Source organism: Lolium rigidum, chromosome 1 (assembly GCF_022539505.1).
Source record: "Lolium rigidum isolate FL_2022 chromosome 1, APGP_CSIRO_Lrig_0.1, whole genome shotgun sequence".
In the NCBI taxonomy this organism is placed as follows: domain Eukaryota; kingdom Viridiplantae; phylum Streptophyta; class Magnoliopsida; order Poales; family Poaceae; genus Lolium; species Lolium rigidum.
In genome coordinates this window covers 23,894,347-23,915,651 of record NC_061508.1, presented here as the reverse complement: position 1 = coordinate 23,915,651, position 21,305 = coordinate 23,894,347, and the positions used below count along the sequence as shown (strand labels likewise).

The following is a 21,305-nucleotide window of genomic DNA, read 5'->3' as shown; positions in this document are numbered from 1 at the left end:
GTTTGATCTCTCTCACGTTTCGGAGTGTGGATCTGACTTGTGCAGACTAAATCTTTTCTCGACTCCATGGTGATCTTACTGGGTATAATTGAATACATCCCTTGTCCAGATTCTTCCTGGAATCCATTAGTGTTTGACATCAAACAACTATTACTTCCTTTACTTCCATGATTTCCTCCAATATTATAAGCTAGTTTCCTTTTTCATTGAATATTCAATGATTGGAACTTCTTCTTGTCCTGACAGTCTTAATTGAGGACTAATTGGATAACAATTTCCTATTTGATAAAATAGGTCTTTGTTTTTCCCTTACTACCAAAATTGCAGTAATGGTACTTGATAAGTTACTTACCATGGAAATGGTTGTGATGGTTTATTTCCCTAAGAATGGATTAGACTCATTTAGTCTATCCAATCATGGATTATAGGTGATACCTAAAATTACGTTGGTTATTTAGGTTCCATGAAAGGAATCATTCTATTGGACTTTGGTATTTGTATGTTCAATCTTCTTCGGTCTTTGGCCTTTTTGATCTGTATTTGGTCTATGGTATTTCCTTCATCCAACTTCATTATCCTGATTCTACTTGAGCTTTCGTACTTCTGATTAAGTATTACTCACTTTTTCAAGCTATAGTCCACTTCTTACTTCCTCGAGGTATGAACCTCGGCTTCTGGTCTGTAATCCTTCTGAAAGTAGTGTTCTACAATCTTATGAAAATAAGATCGAACTTCCTCTCAGTTCAGACCATCTACTTTTATCTAGCTTAAAGCATTGAGTAATTGTACATCCAACTCAATCTTTACTCTACCCCTTAGAGTTTTCTTATGGTCTTCAATTCCTTTTCTTCCAACCATTGGTTTTATGATTAGAATATTGGTCTAGGTCTGGTTGATGATTTATATTCCTCTAAAGTTTTGCGAAGAATCTTTGTGGTGTATCCACTCAATCGTGGATATCCAATGTGAATCCTATGACTAAATGATTGAAGATCTAGCTATTTGGCTAACAAGATTTTTATTTGTTCACAAACTGTTGTTACAAATAATTAAATCGTGGACTATTTGTAATACCAACTGATACCAGCTGTGGTTATTATACCAACTGTGGCTATTTGATATCTAAAAATGGTTTCTATTATAGGTTCTGATTAACTGGACGAGACATCTTCTTCTTTATCTCGCAGTATTGATACTATAACAATTGTGGTCTTCTGATATCGACTATGGTCTTCTTATGTCTGCTATGATTTCATATATCACCTTCCTTCATTCAGGGTTTATTTTGCAAGAAAACCACTAGCTGACAATATGAATATAGTATCCTAAGTGATTTCCCATGCATTCCCTCTTCTATGCTGACTATGGATCTGCTTCAGCTTCACCATAATCATTATATTTCTCACCTTCATGCTTCTCATGTACTAAAGTACACCTCTGTTGAGGTAAGCATGACTTTCTGATTGTACTTCTTTCAGAGTATTGTGGTTACTTCCCACAACTTTACTTCATTTCTCCGATGAACCTTCATCTTGTCTTCGGAATCTTCCAGAATTCGTCGCTTCCTCACATGAATACTATTACCCTCTAGATCTATAGCATCAAGTCAGAACTTGATATAGCAACATGCATTTGCATATCAAAGTCAAACTTCATGTATGGATCTAGTCAAACAATGAAAATCCAATAAAATCCAAGAAGATTCAGCTTTGTGCTAATAATACACACCATCATAAGCCTGAATATGATTGTTGAATAGGACATCTCTAAACATCAGGCTCTGATGTGTAGTATAGAACACCACATAATATAGGTTTATATCGTGATACTTAGCACGAATATAGGGAATTCTACTATTTGTCTCAACCTTTACCTTAATTGCACATTTGCAATGAGATAAACTTGAAACAAAGTGGTCTAGGATAGTTGTGGTTAACCTAATTTTCTTTGGAAGTACTAACAAAGTATTATACCATATATAAGTGTTATTGAGGACTATTTCCTATGATATGACTAGGTTCTAACATTGCTACTCTAAACACATAACTATGAAAATATAGCTCTTATACTTCCAAGTGTTTATACTATCACGAGACTATGGACATGATGTGCTCGGCACACTTCCCATATTTTTGGAACATAATTCTTACACTATTGTTGAACAACTGGCTTCTTATTGTTCTCCTCCTAAATGTTTATGATGTTCTATTCCATGACATAATGATTCTCAGGTGAATCTTATATGATTAATAACTCTACCATGTAAGTAGGTATATTTTATTCCTATCTCTCTTCCTTACCTCCCATGATTGACTCATCATGGTCTATACTACCTTATAAGACTTATATTTATCACTTACTATCAGTTGTTTTATAAGTTTAGATAATTTATTTACTCATTACTTATCTTGGTCTACATTTTCTATTAGGATATCTTAATTATCTTCATTACTTGATATTACTTCTAGTACAGGTATGAGTAATTCTTATTTAACTATAACATGTGTTGGTACACATCTTCCAATAGGATATCTCCCTTATGGTTGTATCCTCTCTTTGGACTACCATGTATTGTATACCAACTGTGATCTACTCATCTATTGTTTTAAAGACTTATTGATATGCTACAAGTTTGGGATTAACTAACTAATTTCCCTTAGGAAGGATAGGTAGGAAATGTTGACTCAAGTGTGTCAGGATTATTCTCAAGTGAATATCCATCTCAAGTCATAAAAAGTATTTGGTTTACCTAGGACACTTCCTATAGACACTACCAATCCTATAGGTCTCCTTTAAAGGGTTTTAATCCTAGGTCAAAGCATTTGCTCGATACCAGTTGTGGTGACCCGGCATACCACCGCATGGTGTAGTATGCAAGTCTGATATAACACCAATGAAACACCGTTCCACTAGTATTATATCGCTCGAGTGGTACAACGAAACATATGCGGGTCCAAGGCATGTCTATAGAATTACAACATTGACTCTGTTACATAAGATCGTCACAGCCTCCTACTTTACAATGAGGTAAAACTGCAAATAAACTCCAGAAGAACGACTCGTAGTCTAGTCCTAACACGAACTCTATTTGTAGAGTATTTACTAGCTATAGAGGCTATGAATAGATTCTAGCTAAATAGGAGCTAGGTTTAGGAAACTAGTTCCTTTCTATTGCTAAGCTAAGTTTTATACTTGTTGGATGTGGTGTTTGACTCTTCTGACAGGTTCCTGTCCCTTGAAGTAGTTGTTGACTCCTCGGTCTTCAAGTTGTACTGTAGATCCTCCATCGTGGCCTCCATATCTAAGCAGGGGATTTAAGAGTGGGATGAGTACGAGCGTACTCAACAAGTTCATTATAGGAAAGAGGTGTTTAATGCACTAGCTACGACATTAGACCGTAAAGTCTAATACCAATGCAGGTTTTCATAACCATTTCTTCAAAGGTTGCTTTTATTCGGAAGAACTATGTCCGTCGCCCTTCACCGGTTTACTAGAACTTCATGGAGTTCCTTCCGGCAGCGTTCGCGATTCCATATCCCGGAACAGGGAGTGACAGGTCACGGTTCTTTACACTCGCGAGAGGTGTGTTGCTTTACCCATAAGAGATCTTATCCTTGGTGCCAACCGGGCGTACTCCCCGTCCACACTTCCTTTGGTGTGAGGCCCGGTATAAGGTCTAGCCAATCATGTTCCTCCGCTACCTCGAACACCCACCCTTTGTTGCATGCGCCGACCCTGGGTCCACGTCGGTCCCATTGTTCCCGTATTTCAGGGTGGACCCCGACCACGACAACGATGCTCGGGCTCTACCATACACTCCTACGCCGGTGGCTGCAACCCATCATAGACCGCAATACCGTGAGGACTTAAGGCTTCCCCAACCTACCGCTTGTTCTTCGAACGACAAGTGTCTACGGACTATGCCGTGGGGACTTAAGGCTTCCCCAGCCTACCGCTTGCCGCCGACAGATACAAGTGTCTACGGTAAAGCGCATCCGTTGATGAACGAGAGGTGGAAACACTTTTGACTATTCCGTCCCACTCCGGATCTTATGGTTAACACGGTTATTACGGCACAAGAATCACTGGTGACATTTGTTGTTTAATCCTAGATGGATATAAACCCGTGCAATGGAACCTCCACCATTTCCACACAATCCATGGTTCCATTGCCCACCACATAGTCATATTCATAGTTATGAAAGTAGTGGTTTTGATTTTTGTGCAATAGTGATAACCATAATACTTTGCAAGTAATTTGATAAAAATACTCAAATGACATGAGCAAGTGATGAACTTGCCTTTCTTGACTCGCAAGATTATGCGGACAAGGTCTTCGATACGCAATAACTCCAAATTCTGAAATAGCATCATCGTCCGTTAAGGACGATGTTTAAAAGATTGGCAAGGATGCAATAATGCATAATAATGAGATGCAATCGCTCTAAGCGTGACCTAACCCCGATGATTTAGGATCAGTGAGTTGTGATAATTGGTTTAGGGTGTGTTGCACTTTTAGAGTGATTCACAAACAAGGTTCTTATTCAGGGTTGTGTTGTTTTAGAATCATAAGCAGGTGGTAAAATGCATAGTAATAATTATACTCAACCAGGGATAGTAGATGTATAATAAGTAAAGAGCAGTTGTCAATTTGAAGTTCTATAATACATGATTGATGATTACTTATTATATAATTCAAAAGAATAACTTTTGAAGAACATGTTCTTAAATGAAGAACAAGTATGATAATTAAGTTTGTGGGGTTCTATGGTTCTAATTGGTTTCGAAGTAAGTATTAGATAGATCCCAACAAAGTTGGATTCATCAACACCTAGGGCTTGAAGGGTTAAGATAAGCCTAGGCATCCTAATCAATTTATTTTTACTTGGTGGTTGTCAAGGTGGGTTTATCTTGCTAGGGATAGTTGGCTAGGGTTTATAGGTCCTTATAAGCGGTGGTTGATGATGATTTCTTATCTTCTTCAAAAGAATAACTTTTGAAGAACATACTTCTTAAGTAATAAGAAGTATTTCAATTAAGGTTGAGGTTGTCTAGGATTTACTGTTGGTTCTGTTAAGTAAAGAATAATTGGCTTCTAAATAGGATGGTTGATAATTGGTATCCAACACTAGTAGGGTTTAGTGGAGTAGGGAATGTAATACAAAATAGTAGGTATGGTTGTTGTTAGGGTTCATCACGATGGTGTGATGCTAAATAGGAATGGATAAGGCTGATGGCTTTGGTAAAAGGATCTAGGGTTTACACTTGGTTATCCCTACTAAATTATCTAGGTCTGATGAGGATGAACATATGGGATGCTAATTAGTAGTGATAGGGTTCCCATATTTTAGGTGGATTTTAACTAGTATTTAGTTGCTGGCTATGAATCTATGCTAACTAATGAAGTAACATGGTCACATGTTACTTGGGTTTTAGGTTTGGAAACAATTTAGGGTTCACACATAAAATAGTGGAGCTAGGTTCTAAATGGTGTTAGGGTTTTAGGATCCCCTATGAAATTATGGGGTTGTAATATCAATCAATATGGAACTAGGGTTTGCTATTAACCATATAGTTCTATGTTTAATAACTTCAATTTAAAGTTGAAGTTATTAATAACTTGTAAATTAATTGATATTGAATTTGGCATTTTATTATTTTTAAACAATTAATAATTAGGGAATTATTAATTAGGGTTTAAATCCTTCTAATAAGGATTTAACAAAATAATAAATAAAGAAAATTAGTTTTCATGTTTTCTTTATTTACTTACTGGTTTTATTTATTTTATAAATGTCTTCTTAATTTCTGAATTTTAATTGTATTTAGAATTAAAATTAAAGACTTAAATAACAAGTATTAAATAATTGAATTTTTATTAAAAATAGAAATTTCATTTTATATTTTTATTGGATAGAGTTTATTTTTATGAACATTTTAATACCTCATTTGTATTTTTCTGAGTAAATATGAATTTTCTAGATAATTGTAAAGTTTCGTATATTTTCTCGGTATTTTAAATAAATGGGAAATGCTAACCGTACCGGGCCGATTTAACCGCACCCACCGACTAGTGGGACCTATGCTACGTGGACTGCCACGCAAGCAGCGACCGGTCAAAATTGACCAGGCGTTTGACCCACCGGCGGTTAAACGCCGGCGTGTCTGCGTGCGGCGGCGCCGTCGATTTTTGGCTCCCCTGGACGCGCGGCTAGCACTAATCGACTCCCCTCGACGTGGTGAGTACGATGGTGGTGGTGGTTTTCCAAAACGTGCACCGGAACATCGCCGGAGATCACCACCTGCGGCGGCGGGCTCCGGCCATCGATCGACTATGGGCTACAGGGGTCTAAAAGAAGCAGGATTAAGCTCTAAACGATCGCAATCTCACCTTGAGGCTGGCAGTAGGCTCGACGGGGAGGATTGTTGACGGAGGAGACCACACAATCGCCGATTCCGACGAGCTACTGTGAAGGGGAAACTTCAAAATTGGCTCGATTCGGAGGTTCCCCAGATGCGTAGCTTGGCCAGAGTAGAGAGGATGTCGAGGCGCACCTCCTCGACCAAGGTTTGGGCTCCGGGATGGCTCCAGTCGTCGGTTTCTTGCTCGACTCCGGCGGCCAGTAATCGGGAATTGTGAGAGATTGAGAGAGTTTGGGGAAGGATGGAGTGGCTTCGCAGAACAGCGAGTTCACGAGGATCATCCTGGCCTATTTATAGCTCTCGGCGTTCGTTGAGATGGTGATACGACGGCGGCGACTGGCCGGGATGCTCGGCTGGGTTGCTGCTCATTTTGGGCACGAATCTTAGCAACGCCGGATAAGGTGGACGCGACGGAGATTACGGTCGGCTTTGGCTTGGTCTCCGGCGTCCGGGCGTCCATATCCTCGACGAGGAGGTGGCCGGCGAACTCGGTCACGTCTTCGCCGTGGCGTTCATGCGCAGGAGGAAGAAGACGAGGCCCCCTCCTGTGACTTGTTATGTTGGGTCGCTCCTGGGCTGTGGTCTGGGCCAGTTCTGGGCTCGGCAGCTGGGCTGCTGGTGGGCTGTGGCGGCCAGGTGAGTCCAGGTGAGTTCTTTCTTCTTTTTCTCTTTTATTTATTTTCTGTTTTGTATATCTATTTTGAATTCAGATTTGAATTCATATTTTAACTCTTTTCTGTTTTGCAGGTATTTGACAACTGGAATTTCATTAGGACTAATAAGAAGATCATTTAAATACTGAATTGTTTTTGAGTGAGCATTTAATATATATGAACCTTTATTGCAATTTTAATTAAGCATGATTTTATGCTCTCATTTTAAATTTCCATTTTTCTTGTGAATCAAATCTGTTTGGAACTATTGGAGTTGATACTTTCAACTTAAAGTATTTCCGAGATTGTTATTAGGGCTTGTTTCTATTTGAGGAATTGATTACTTGCATATGATTTTATGTGAGAACCTATTTGTTAAGATTTTGTAAGGTTTATTTTTAATCCTATTTCAAGGTTAGTACTATTATTATATTTTAATAGCACCTTGAAATATAGATACTACTCTCATCATGGTTTGGTTTATTTATAAGGATAAGTGGTTGATCTAAGTGGTTAATCACCACTTATGGGTTTAATTATAGGATTTAGCACTAGGTTCATCTTATGCTTCATATTTAAGCATAGGATTTAATTAGGGTGCAATATTAGGGTTCTACTAATATTTACTTATTGACACATGAGTTGAATCTGAATTGTTGCCTAGGTTTTAATTGTGATCACCTAAGTGATACACAAACTAAGATTGAGATGTAGCTTAGGACTTTACTTGTGATCATCAAATAATTCCCAATTTAGTTGGAAATATAAGTCTAGGTTTGCTTACTAGGGATCACCCTATGATTTCATGTTGTGAATAACATCTACTTATCATATAGGGTTTAACTTATAGCTTATTCTTCTATTTCTCCAAAATATGGTCATGGCATTATTATGAGCAATTTATTCTCAATGACTTCTACTCCCAATTCTTAGGGTATATGATTATTACCCAATTGTGATAATCATGCATGGTATAAGCTTCCTAAAGTATTCTAGAAGTATTTGAATATGGTTATACTAATTACCCCTCTCACTTCACAAGGACTTGGATTATAATCTAGGGTGCTACTCAATGAATGATGATGTGATTATCTAATTATGTGGTATTCCTAAGAATTCTACCTTGCTATCTTCTGTAGCTTGTTCTTCGGAATTCTGATAAACCTGCATCTTGTGGCATGCCTCCACCTCCTAGCTGCTTCATCTTGATCCTAACTATTTTATGGAGTGGCTAAATGTGTTGGTCTTCTTGCATCAAGGTGCAAGATGATAAAATGGATGGAGTGTGAGGCTCCTTTTATAGGCTTGGGCATGCTCTAGTAACATGACACATGGGTGGATGACTCTTGCTTTAATTTGTTGAGTAAGGTGCTTGGTTGTCATGCTCTCATCCATAGCAATCCTTTAAGCATGAGGTGGCATAGCTTAGGACTCAAGCTATGTAGATATTTTCATCCTATGTGGCATTGAGATTATCCTCTCATGTGACTTATTTTTGGATAGCCAAGTGGCTTTTGTTACTAAATATCTTGTGAATGATTTTATGCTTGTGACCGAGTCACTATATCATATGTGATTGTATTTATATTGTTATTGGGATCAAAATGTTAAAGATAAGGATTATACCCCAATTTTGAATGGTGATGTTTGATTTCACCAAGGCATGATCATATGAGTTTCTAAATACTCATAGTTTATTTTATTCAAATAGTTTGAACTATAATTCGTAATGTAAATGAATTTAGTTTTGTGATATTCCACATATTTAAATAGTTATGCTTAAAATAAGAATGTGGGGCTTTTATCCACTTAGGTCCTTGTGTTTTACCATATTTGGTAATTAGTTTTAAAGTGAATTCAATTATACCTCAGGGTAGTTGCTTAACTTTTAAGTGTTAACAATTTAGAGTGTGTTTCTTATCTCTTTAATGGTTATATACCTCTCCCATCTCTAGGGTTTAATGATAAGCTTTTGTTGGTGTTAAGTTCAAGAGTTTAGTTCAAGATATACCATGAGGTTCATGGTAGGACTATTTATTTGTTTAAGACATGGAAAAGATAAGTTAAGAATAGTTTCTCCATTTTATTGTTACTTGATTTCCAATTGAACAGATGTTCATATGTTATGGCAAGGAATACTATATTATGATCTTTAATAAGATCAAGTAGTTGATCCTTGTTTCATATGTTCTTATGTTGGTTTTAATTCCATTTGATCTAATCCCTTAGATCAAATTATCTCTACCCAAAACAAGGTTTTAGCAAAGTCACATTGAGGTTTATAACGCTTGACTTGATGAGCTACTTCAATTCCACCAAGGTCAAGTGAAACTTCGACTATCGTGATCGTTTTACTTTAAAGCGCGAAAATTACCCGGATTTTCTATGCATGAATGCAATGCACACATCTCGTTTCCTCTATTTTTGTAACCCCAATACCTGGGATATTACACCTGCGTTACTACCGCTGCGTTACTACCGCTTGTTTACCGTCCCGGGCAAAGCACTTTTCCGGTGCCGTTGCTACTACTTATTCATACCACTCGTATTTCACTATCTCTTCGCCGAACTAGTGCACCTATTAGGTGTGTTGGGGACACAAGAGACTTCTTGCTTTGTGGTTGCAGGGTTGCATGAGAGGGATATCTTTGACCTCTTCCTCCCTGAGATCGATAAACCTTGGGTGATCCACTTAAGGGAAACTTGCTGCTGTTCTACAAACCTCTGCTCTTGGAGGCCCAACACTATCTACAAGAATAGAAGCTCCCGTAGACATCATAGAACACATGAATGAGCTTTCAACTTTGAGTAGCTTGTTTTCTGATGATATTAAGAAGCGTACTTATTTTGTTGCTAAAATCTTTCCTTTCTCATTAAAGGATGATGCTAAAACTTGGTATAATAGTTTGCCTCCTGATTCTATTGATAGTCCAAGTGATTTGCTTGATGTTTTCTTTCGGAAATACTTTCTTGCTAGTGCTCAACATGTTGCTTTGCAGAGAATTTTTAATTTTGATCAGGAAGATGGAGAGAAATTGCCTGAGGCTTGGGCGAGATTTTGCTCTCTTATTGTAGCTCGGCCTGGACATGATTTGGAAAAACATGATTTACTTGATATATTTTATAGTGGACTAACCATTGAGTCTAGGGCATACCTGGATAGTTGTGCTGGTTGTGTTTTCAGGAAAAGAACTCCAGACGATGCTGAAGAATTATTGGCGCGAAGAGATAGTGAAATACAAGTGGTATGAATGAATATGAGCAAGAGTAATGTGCGCCTGTAAAATAGCTTGTCAGGCGTGCGCTTGATGGTAGTAATATTGCAGGAAGTAAAGATGCAATAAAACAATAAATAAGCGATGATTGCAGTATTTGGAAACAAGGCCTAGGGATCATAACTTTCACTAGTGGACACTCTCAACATTGATCACATAATAAAACCACTCTACACTCTCTTGTTGGATGATGAACACCATTAATTGTGTAGGGCTACAAGAGCACCTCAATGCCGGAGTTAACAAGCTCCACAACATTCGATGTTCATATTTAAATAACCTTAGAGTGCATGATAGACCAACGCAATTATACCGAGTACTAACATAGCATGCACACTCGTCACCATCAAGCTATGAAAGGGGGAATAGATCACATCAATACTATCATAGTAATAGTTAACTTCATAATCTACAAGAGATCACAATCATAAACTACGCCAAGTACTACATGATGCACACACTGTCACCATTACATCATGGAGGAGGAATAGAGTACTTTAATAACATCACTAGAGTAGCACATAGATGAATAGTGATACAAAGCTCATATGAATCTCAATCATGTAAGGCAGCTCATGAGATCATTGTATTGAAGTACATGGAAGAGAGATTAACCACATAGCTACCGGTACAGCCCTTAGCCTCGATGGAGAACTACTCCCTCCTCATGGGAGACAGCAGCGTCGATGGAGATGGCGGTGGTGTCGATGGAGATGCCTTCCGGGCACTTCCCCGTCCCGGCGGCGTGCCGGAACAGAGACTCCTGTCCCCCAGATCTTGGCTTCGCGATGGCGGCGGCTCTGGAAGGTTTCTCGTACCGTGGCTTTTTCGTATCGTGGCTCTCGGTACTGGGGGTTTCGCGACGAAGGCTTTAAGTAGGCGGAAGGGCGGAGTCGGAGGAGTCACGGGGGACCCACACGCTAGGGCCGCGCGGCCAGGGCCTGGGCCGCGCCGCCCTAGTGTGGCGTCGCCTCGTGGCCCCACTTCGTATCTCCCTCGGTCTTCTGGAAGCTTCGTGGAAAAATAGGACCCTGGGCGTTGATTTCGTCCAATTCCGAGAATATTTCCTTACTAGGATTTCTGAAACCAAAAACAGCAGAAGACAAAGAATCGGCTCTTCGGCATCTCGTCAATAGGTTAGTGCCGGAAAATGCATAATAATGACATATAATGTGTATAAAACATGTGAGTATCATCATAAAAGTAGCATGGAACATAAAAAATTATAGATACGTTTGGGACGTATCAGATGTCTTATACATAACACATATGATTTATTACTACCGTTGACAAAATTGTTTCTATGTTTTCAAAATGAAAAGCTCTAGCACAAAAATAGTAATCCATGCTTCCCTCTGTGAAGGGCCTTTCTTCTACTTTATTGTTAAGTCAGTTTACCTACTTCTTTCTATCTTAGAAGCAAACACTTGTGTGAACTGTGTGCATTGGTTCTTACATGTTTACCTATTGCACTTGTTATATTACTTTGTGTTGACAATTATCCATGAGATATACATGTTGAAGTTGAAAGCAACTGCTGAAACTCATATCTTCCTTTGTGTTGCTTCAAAGCTTTCTACTAAGAATTTATTGCTTTATGAGTTAACTCTTATGCAAGTCTTATTGATGCTTGTCTTGAAAGTACTATTCATGAAAAGTCTTTGCTATATGATTCTGTTGTTTATTCATTGTCTTTACCATTGCTTCGAATCGCTGCATTCATCTCATATGCTTTACAATAGTATTGATCAAGATTATGATAGCATGTCACTTCAGTAAATTATCCTTGTTATCGTTTACCTACTCGAGGGCGAGTAGGAACTAAGCTTGGGGATGCTTGATACGTCTCAAACGTATCTATAATTTCTTATGTTCCATGCTACTTTTATGATAATACTCACATGTTTTATACACACTTTATGTCATTATTATGCATTTTCCGGCACTAACCTATTGACGAGATGCCGAAGAGCCGCTTGTTGTTTTCTCGCTGTTTTTGGTTTCGTAAATCCTACAAAAGAAATATTCTCGGAATTGGACGAAATCAACGCCCAGGGTCTTATTTTTCCACGAAGCTTCCAGAAGACCGAAAGGGATACGAAGTGGGGCGACGAGGCGCCGCCACCATAGGGCCGCGCGGCCAGAGGGGGGCCCACGCCGCCCTATGGGGTGGGCCCCTCGTCGACCCTCCGACTCGCCCTTCCGCCTACTTATAGCCTTCGTCGCGAAAACCCCGCACCGAGAGCCACGATACGGAAAACCTTCCGCAGACGCCGCCGCCACCAATCCCATCTTGGGGGATTCAGGAGATCGCCTCCGGCACCTTGCCGGAGAGGGGAATCATCTCCCGGAGGACTCTTCATCACCATGATCGCCTCCGGATTGATGTGTGAGTAGTTCACCCTTGGACTATGGGTCCATAGCAGTAGCTAGATGGTTGTCTTCTCCTCATTGTGCTATCATGTTAGATCTTGTGAGCTGCCTATCATGATCAAGATCATCTATTTGTAATGCTACATGTTGTGTTTGGTGGGATCCGATGAATATGAAATACTATGTCAAGTTGATTATCAATCTATCATATATGTTGTTTATGTTCTTGCATGCTCTCCGTTGCTAGTAGAGGCTCGGCCAAGTTGATACTTGTAACTCCAAGAGGGAGTATTTATGCTCGATAGTGGGTTCATGCCTCCATTGAATGCGGGACAGAGTGACGTGAAAGTTCTAAGGTTGTGGATGTGCTCGTTGCCACTAGGGATAAAACATCAATGCTTTGTCTAAGGATATTTGTGTTGATTACATTACGCACCATACTTAATGCAATTGTCTGTTGTTTGCAACTTAATACTGGAAGGGGTTCGGATGATAACCTGAAGGTGGACTTTTTAGGTATAGATGCATGCTGGATAGCGGTCTATGTACTTTGTCGTAATGCCCTGATTAAATCTCATAGTAGTCATCATGATATGTATGTGCATTGTTATGCCCTTTCTATTTGTCAATTGCCCAGCTGTAATTTGTTCACCCAACATGCCATTTATCTTATGGGAGAGACACCACTAGTGAACTGTGGACCCCGGTCCATTCTTTTACATCTGAAATACAATCTATCGCAAACCCTCGTTCTTTACTCGTTCTTCGCAAACAAACATCATCTTCCACACTATGCATTTAATCCTTTGTTTACAGACAAGCCGGTGAGATTGACAACCTCACTGTTACGTTGGGGCAAAGTACTTTGATTGTGTTGTGCATGTTCCACGTTGGCGCCGGAATCCCTGGTGTTGCACCGCACTACACTCCGTCACCAACAACCTTCACGTGTTCCTTGACTCCTACTGGTTCGATAACCTTCGTTTCTTACTGAGGGAAAACTTACTGCTGTACGCATCACACCTTCCTCTTGGGGTTCCCAACGGACGTGTGTCTTGCACGCCATCAGCCGGCCACCCCCCATCCATTGTCCCCTCCTCTGGCCGCCTCTCTCCTCCACCATACGCTGCTCCGGCTTAGGCGAAGCCCTGCAGTTTTTCTTCCTCCATCACCACCACCACGCCGTCGTGCTTCGCCGGAACTTGGAGGAGATCTACCACACCTCCGCTGCCCGCTGGAACGGGGAGAGGAAGGGCATCATCGACACCGTACGCGCGACCGAGTAGGGAAGTCGTCTGCCGGATTGCGGCACCGGGGACGATCGTCTACACCAACAACGAGATTAATCTCGTAGGCTTTGGAATCTTCGAGGGTTAGTCTCATCTCCATCTCGTTGCTCCGATCTTGTAGATTAGATCTTGGCTTTTCCATAGATTAGATCTTGGATTTATTCGTCTTTGCGGTAGGAATTTTTTTTGTTTTCCATGCAACGAACCCATCAAATACACACAAGCTCTAAAACATCACATGGATAAGATCCAAATAACAACCAAGAAATATGATGCAAAGATGCAAAGGTTTGAATTACTCACCCGAGAGCCCTCTTGATAGTACGGTAACTAAACTATAAACCGGTCTCCAACTACACCATGAGACCGATAAGAAAGAAACTCTATCAAGAGCAAACCTTAACCTTACGAGTTCCTCTTGAGCTCGATGATGACGATCTTGACCGTAACAATATGGAACATCTTTCTTGATTGTGCTTGTTTGACGAAGTCTTGTGGATTGTTCCCCCATAATTCACCATGGGAGAGCTTATTCTTGGGCGCATCTTTACATATCCATGATCACCATATGGATGACAAGCTTCAAGCAAATGATCTCTTTAAGATGGCTTATCTTGAACTTGCAGTTCATTTATTCATCTTCATCATGTTGATGTCTTGAAGTTAAACTTGAGGGCTCACTTCATCTTCATCTTCATGTTCATCTTCAAGACATACTTGACATTCTTCATCAATTTCTTCTTATTGCAAGTCAACATATGGTTCAAGCATTGACTATGGACAACTCCTACAAATATAACTCAATGCAAACATTAGTCCATAGAGATTGTCATCAACTACCAAAAACCATACATGGAAGCTTCATGCACTTTCAGTAGTATCATATGCATAATACTTCTATATGATACTATGCACTCTGACAAATATCAAATTTACCTTGAAAGGTAGTGCTTTTTCACTGGACAACAAAATCCCTTTGAGATGACCTGAAGTCGCAAGTGGGCATGTACAAAGCTAAGACTGTGAAATAAGTAATGTGTCAAAGGTGCGTCGATTTTATGGAATATTCATGGAGTCCTCAGTTTTGATAAGTGGTGTTGTGTACACGATCAATGATCAGTTTAGTCTATTTAACGTGGTAGTTCTACAATAAAAAATATTTAACACTTAGAACAAAATATAGGTGTTTTTGCTAGATCTGCATAACACGTCTATGTAATGTAGGAATTTCACGAGTTTGTCTAGATATCCCAAGTTATACTACCTCTATGCCAAAGTTTAAGGCTTATGTTATTTCATAGAAAATTAAATTATGTTAAGCTTGATTAAGTTTTTACCAAAAATCATTAATATGTAAAATACAAATTCAATATCATTAGATAGACAATAAAATATATTTTTATATGGTATCTACAAAATATCATATTTATCGATAGATTCTTATAAAAGTTTGATCAAACTTTTGAAAACTCATAAGCTTTGGGATGGAGAGGTGTACTGTTAAGTTTTTTTCAAAAAGTATTTTATGTATTCTATTTATTTTTTAAAATGAACGGGTGGGGCAACCGTGCATTGATAATCTCGTATATGTAGTACTCCATCCGTTCTCAAAAGAGAGTACTTATGAGATTTTCAAGGAATATTAAAGATTTTGCATTGGAAAGTGTCAACCACCATTTGCCACCTCTTTAATTTCTCCATATCTATAAGCTAAGTGCATGTAGAAAACAAGGACACCATGTCCTAAATGTTATTGGTCCTTTTTTTGCGAGAAAATGTTATTTGTCTTGATTCCTGTGCAATGAAGGAGAAACATTTTTTCCTACTTTAAAGTGCATTGTTAACTTTTAAATCTATAGATGTCCACGAGAGCACAAGAAAGGGAGTAGAAAAGAAAGTGGGGTAGTGTACCAGAAACGGTCTGTCAGGTAAATTAACCACACCCGCCACCGAGAGCGAACCACGCCACTAAAAGTTAACTAAGCAAGACCCACCACAAATCAGCTCACCGCGCGCCCCAGTTAAAAAAAACTAAATCGAGCCTGATCCAATTGCATCACCGTATCCCGTCGTCTTCCTTCCACCTCCTTCCCTTTCCCGAGGTTGGCAGAGAGAGAGAGAGAAAACAGAGCAGACAAGCGGGGAGCGAAACCCTAGCGAGCGATGAAGATCCAGTGCAACGCGTGCGGGGCGGCGGAGGCGCGGGTGCTCTGCTGCGCCGACGAGGCCGCGCTCTGCCACGCCTGCGACAAGGAGGTCCACGCCGCCAACAAGCTCGCGGGGAAGCACCAGCGCGTGCCGCTGCTCCCCGACGCCGCGCCGCCCTCTGCGCCCAGCGCGCCGCCCAAGTGCGACATCTGCCAGGTCAGCCAGCCAGCCCGCCCGCCCGCCTCCTCTGCCTGCCTCTCCCTCTCGAATCTCGTCTAGCCCCAACTTCAAGCAAAGCGCTCATCATGTGAATTTTTGCTATTGGTCCACACCCATCACTTCTTTCTCCAAGCGAGGGCTTGCTGCGTGTACATAGTTATCTCTAGAGCAGATTCTTTAGTACGCGAGTCAGAGTTTCTTAGACAGCTCGCTTGAATATGGCCAATCAAGCATATCCCGAGATGAAGCTATATAAGAAGCCAGGAGCATGCTTAAGCAAAAAACCCACTGCAGCGTAGGATTGCTTGCCTCATGTTGCGCACCTCGAGTTAGTTAATTGCTACATTTTAACACTTCGAGGCGGATAGCATAAGCACCAAGCTTGAAACTATAGTATTACATCGGAGCTTGAAGGCTCAAAATGTTGTTCTTAGTGTTGATATATCTGCACAACTCATTCTCGGGTAACTAATTCTATTCGGGAGGTAACGGATTTGCTAAATCAAATGTATCAACTGAGTGATGCATGAGATTAGCCCCTGTTTTTTCGAATGGCTCCTAAGGTGAACCATCTTGCTTTTGAAAATGCAGAGTAATGAACTCATGATTTAAGTTTTGGTACTGTCGATTTTGTCCAAAAGTGCATAGCTGACATCCCGAACCAGTGTGGGAAATGAATACATAGCCATGCATATTTTCCACCAGTTCATACCTCACCAGTTTCAGATCAGTAAGGGAAGAAAATAAAACTGTAGCAGTATTTGTTCGTTACAAAGTGCATACATCTTCTCAGCTGTCCCAAACCAATATCGGGAATACGGCAAAACATATTGCTTATATCTGATCATGCTGTTCGCTTGGTTGCTTATATCTGATCATGCTGTTCGCTTGGGCATGGCAGTCGTGTTCGCTTGCTTCATCTTGTTGGCTGGGTTACTGAGCATGTGCGTGCACATGCAGTGCCAGTTTCTGTTACATTTTTGCCTAAACTGTGTCATCTAAGCATTTAAACTGATGTTCCCTTATGAAAGAAAGGAGACCGATGATTGCTTTTTGAAGCTAGAATGTCTGGAGTGTTATTACAACTGGACTAACATATACAATTGAAGTATCAGCTGGTTACATACAAAAGAGTGAAAGACCACATGAAACTAGCAACATAAGATGAACTTATAGCTTTTTTTTTTGGTCTTTCACATAAGATGAACTTAAACCAACTTGTTTATTTATAGCCAATTAATTTAATAATGAAGATATCAATCAATGTGTAAAAGGGTAGGTACTAGGTAGCCAGTTAGTTTAATTGAATGAAATGATCGAACCTCAATCAGTATTGTATTGTATTTTACTTGGACTAACTTACTTTTTTTTAAATCATGAAATCCACTATTTGTATATGGTTTGATGTGTATTCGAGCTTACATGGCTATATAGATACTGGGCCAATTGTATTATACTACCCCCTCCATCCCAAAATGTAAGGCAGACTTTTTGCACGGTCTTTGATGCACAACTTTGACCACTAGTATATACTCCCTCCATTCTGAAATGGTCTACATTCTAGCCCCAAATTTTGTTCCAAAATACTCTACATTCTAGCGTTTAGTCAACAACAACACTGAAAACGAAGTGGTTTTGCTCTCTTTATTGGACGTTGTTATTTTCAATGTAGCTTAGATTGGTTGTTCACATATCTAAGTAGTACTAATAAATGTAACACTAATTTGTCTCATTTATCTAGAATGTAGACTAAATCAGAACGGAGAGAGTACCAAATTATATGGATTCAGAATGTATAAACGGTATCGTTGCATTCGTCTTGCAAATCTCTTTTATTTCATACTATATATTTAAACAAAGTTTGTGGACATATTAGTCAAAGTTATAAGTTGTTGACCAGTGAAATTTAAAGGGCTCCTTACAATTTGGGACGGAGGGAGTGTATAGTTATTTGGGCTGTCGTACACTCGTACTTGGCTGGATAGTTTGGACGCGGATCCTCTCAAATGAACAGATTATGTACTTTTACTATGGTTGATTGGTCTTAGACTCTTAGTAGAAGGCCCATGCGCAGAGCACAGCTAATCGCCCATCTATTGGAAAAACACTGTACCCACATGAATTTCTTTGTAGTTTGTACTATGATTCCGGCAGCAAGGAATTTCTGATACATGTTGTTAATTCCTTATGTGCAGATCTAAATCTCTACTTTCATTGCAGGAGGCTTCTGGATACTTCTTCTGCCTGGAGGACCGTGCTCTACTTTGTAGAGATTGTGATGTTGCTATACACACAGTAAATTCCTTTGTTTCAGTGCATCAAAGGTTCCTGCTGACAGGAGTTCAAGTTGGCCTTGAACCTGCTGATCCAGTTCCACCTATTGCTGACAAGCATGTTAACGCTTCTAGTGGATCAGTGAATTCACAACAGAAACACTTGGCGAGGAAAATCCTACAGTCTTACTTTCAGGTGAAAGCAGTGTATCTATACCAAGCCAAAATGCAATCAGTGGAGATTATTCTAGGCAGATTGATGTTCCAAATACCAAGACAGCAATGGTCAACTGGACTATGGACAATAGTGCAATTAGGTCGGCAGAGCATCCACCTAAGTACCTGTCAGATGCAAGTTCAAAACATTTGCTACCTAGTCAGACCACAGCAGCCTTATCCAATCAAATGAACAGAGATAGTGATCCAGCATACAACTTACCATTTTCAGGTGGTAATGGGTCAAATGGCTTACCTGATTGGCCTGTCGATGAATTCTTTAGTAACTTCGAATATGGCCCAAACTTTGGCTTTACTGAGCATGGTTCTTCAAAGGTAATCCAAAATGTTATCTACATGTGAATTGATGTGTTTCCTGTCTTTTCTTGTTGTCAGTAACATCTTATGCTTCTCATTTCCTTAGATTACTGAAACCTCTCTCTCTCATTTGACATGAATTTTCTTGAAAACACATGTGGTTTAGTTTGCTTCATTAAATCGAGGACCTTAATATTGTGTTATGATTAGACTTTCTGTAGCTGAGTTCACCACAAAGCCCATAGCAATAAGAGTCTTGATTCTTTCCAGCCTCCACTTAGGGTAATTAGCATCTAATATGATATAGACGGAAGTTAGTAGTTGCTTCCGAATAAGCTGATGGGTGAACAGTGAACTTCCAGAGTTTATTCTCAAACTTCCCAAGATAATTTTGACTGACCCAAATTTGTCAAACATTATGCTCAGGCCTAAGACCTTCAAATTGAACTGCGGAAGTGTTTCTGTCCTTTTTTGTAGATTGTAATGTATTCTTGCTGTTTTTTTTCTGAAAGTCGTAAGCTTTGCTAGTTATTACGGCCATCACCTTTTATATTTTGACCGTTGGTTCATGGTGCACTTGTCTGCTGTGACTAATCTTGTAATAATCAATTGCGAAGTTGTTGGGATGCTTGTTCAATAGTTGAGCTAAAATCACAGTTTCCTGAAATTTGGTTTTAGATTCCAGTGTCATTTAATCCACCCACACTGGGATGCTCCTATCACATAGATATGGTCCTAATTCGATTCTCGTTTGTGCTTACAGGGTGACAATGCAAAGTTGGGGAGCGCTGAGGGATCTCCACAGTGCCGCCTAGCTGAAGGCCTGTTTGCGGAAGACCTGTTAGGCCAAGTACCTGGATTTGATGCAGAAGATACGTGGGTGGTGCCCGAGGTTCCCTCACCACCAACAGCCTCGGGTCTCTGCTGGCAAGGGAATTTGCGTTACCCTGTGTACGACAATGCCATGTTCGTCCCTGAAATTCCCTCCCTGCAGAGCTCCCAGGACCACTATACTGTATCTTCCGGCTCCAAACGCCGAAGGAGAGAGTTTTGAGTAACCCAAAGAGCAAGCACAGGACATCCAGGTCAAGGAGGGTGTCTTGAAAGAGGTTTCCTGTTAAGCCAAACCGCATAAAACTGGTCTTGTTGATCACTCAAATGGATGAATTCTTTGCTAGTCAGTAAAAAAATTATGTTGTAATGCTTTGACGATTTTTTGTTTCTAAAGATTATGGTGAGTGAGTTGTTGTGAGCTGTGAGACAACAGACTTATGAACTGTTAGGTACATTTGTGTATAGGGAAAATGAAGATGAACATCCATAACACCATGTATCATAATTGTACACCTACTGCCTTGGTTACACTAGGGCAATGAACCGAAGGAGTAGCTGTGTGAACTGTTCTTTAGTGTTCTGTAGTACAAAATAACCTGCTTACAATAGAAGGGGATTGATTAGAGCCAAAATATGGGAGATGAACAATCTGGCCGTAATCAATTCCAGCCAATCAACATTTATAGCCCCAAAATTTCAACCAAGACACTAAAGAAGGGATCTGGTTGATCTGGCCAATATTTGTTGGAAGGAAAATACTATATGCATTACCAACCCAACGTAATAATTTACTGCTCCCCAATCAATGTATGTAATTACTCTGGATTAATTTTCTTCCAAATATATCTTTCTCTGCCTCTCTATATATGGACCACACCAAGTATCTGCTACGCAAATTCGAGCAAGACACAACCAGAGCACAAGAAAAATTGTTGCAACATCCACATGGAGCAGTGCAGGAAGCGCCTCCAGGCATTAGTGTTGCTTGTTCTCGTATGCTTTGCTGTTGATGCACAATGTAAGTGGTCAACTCGCTACATATTTTCTTCTCCTGCCTGTTTTGCTTCACGACACATATGGCTTGCTTATTCGTACCACACTGGTTAATAATATATTCACGTGCATCAACTGTACGGTTTATTTGTCTTGACAATTTCATAGGCAGAGGAATAGGCCTGGAGGATATAGATCCTCACTATCGGTGCTACAGGAGCAGCACTTTCCCACCGTGCAACCCAAATAAAGACAGATGCTACTGTTGTACAGGCAATTGGACTTGCTATC

General features: G+C 40.0%; 1 protein-coding gene across 1 annotated transcript; it reads left to right on the top strand.

Annotated features, from left to right (window-relative positions):
- Positions 1-16,161: 16,161 nt before the first annotated feature.
- LOC124685079 (B-box zinc finger protein 22-like) lies at positions 16,162-20,590 on the top strand. The gene is given in 4 exon segments (XM_047219382.1): positions 16,162-16,377; positions 18,601-18,826; positions 18,829-19,205; positions 19,951-20,590. Coding segments are annotated over 4 exon segments (1,095 nt in total). The 5' UTR covers positions 16,162-16,176; the 3' UTR covers positions 20,242-20,590.
- Positions 20,591-21,305: the final 715 nt, after the last annotated feature.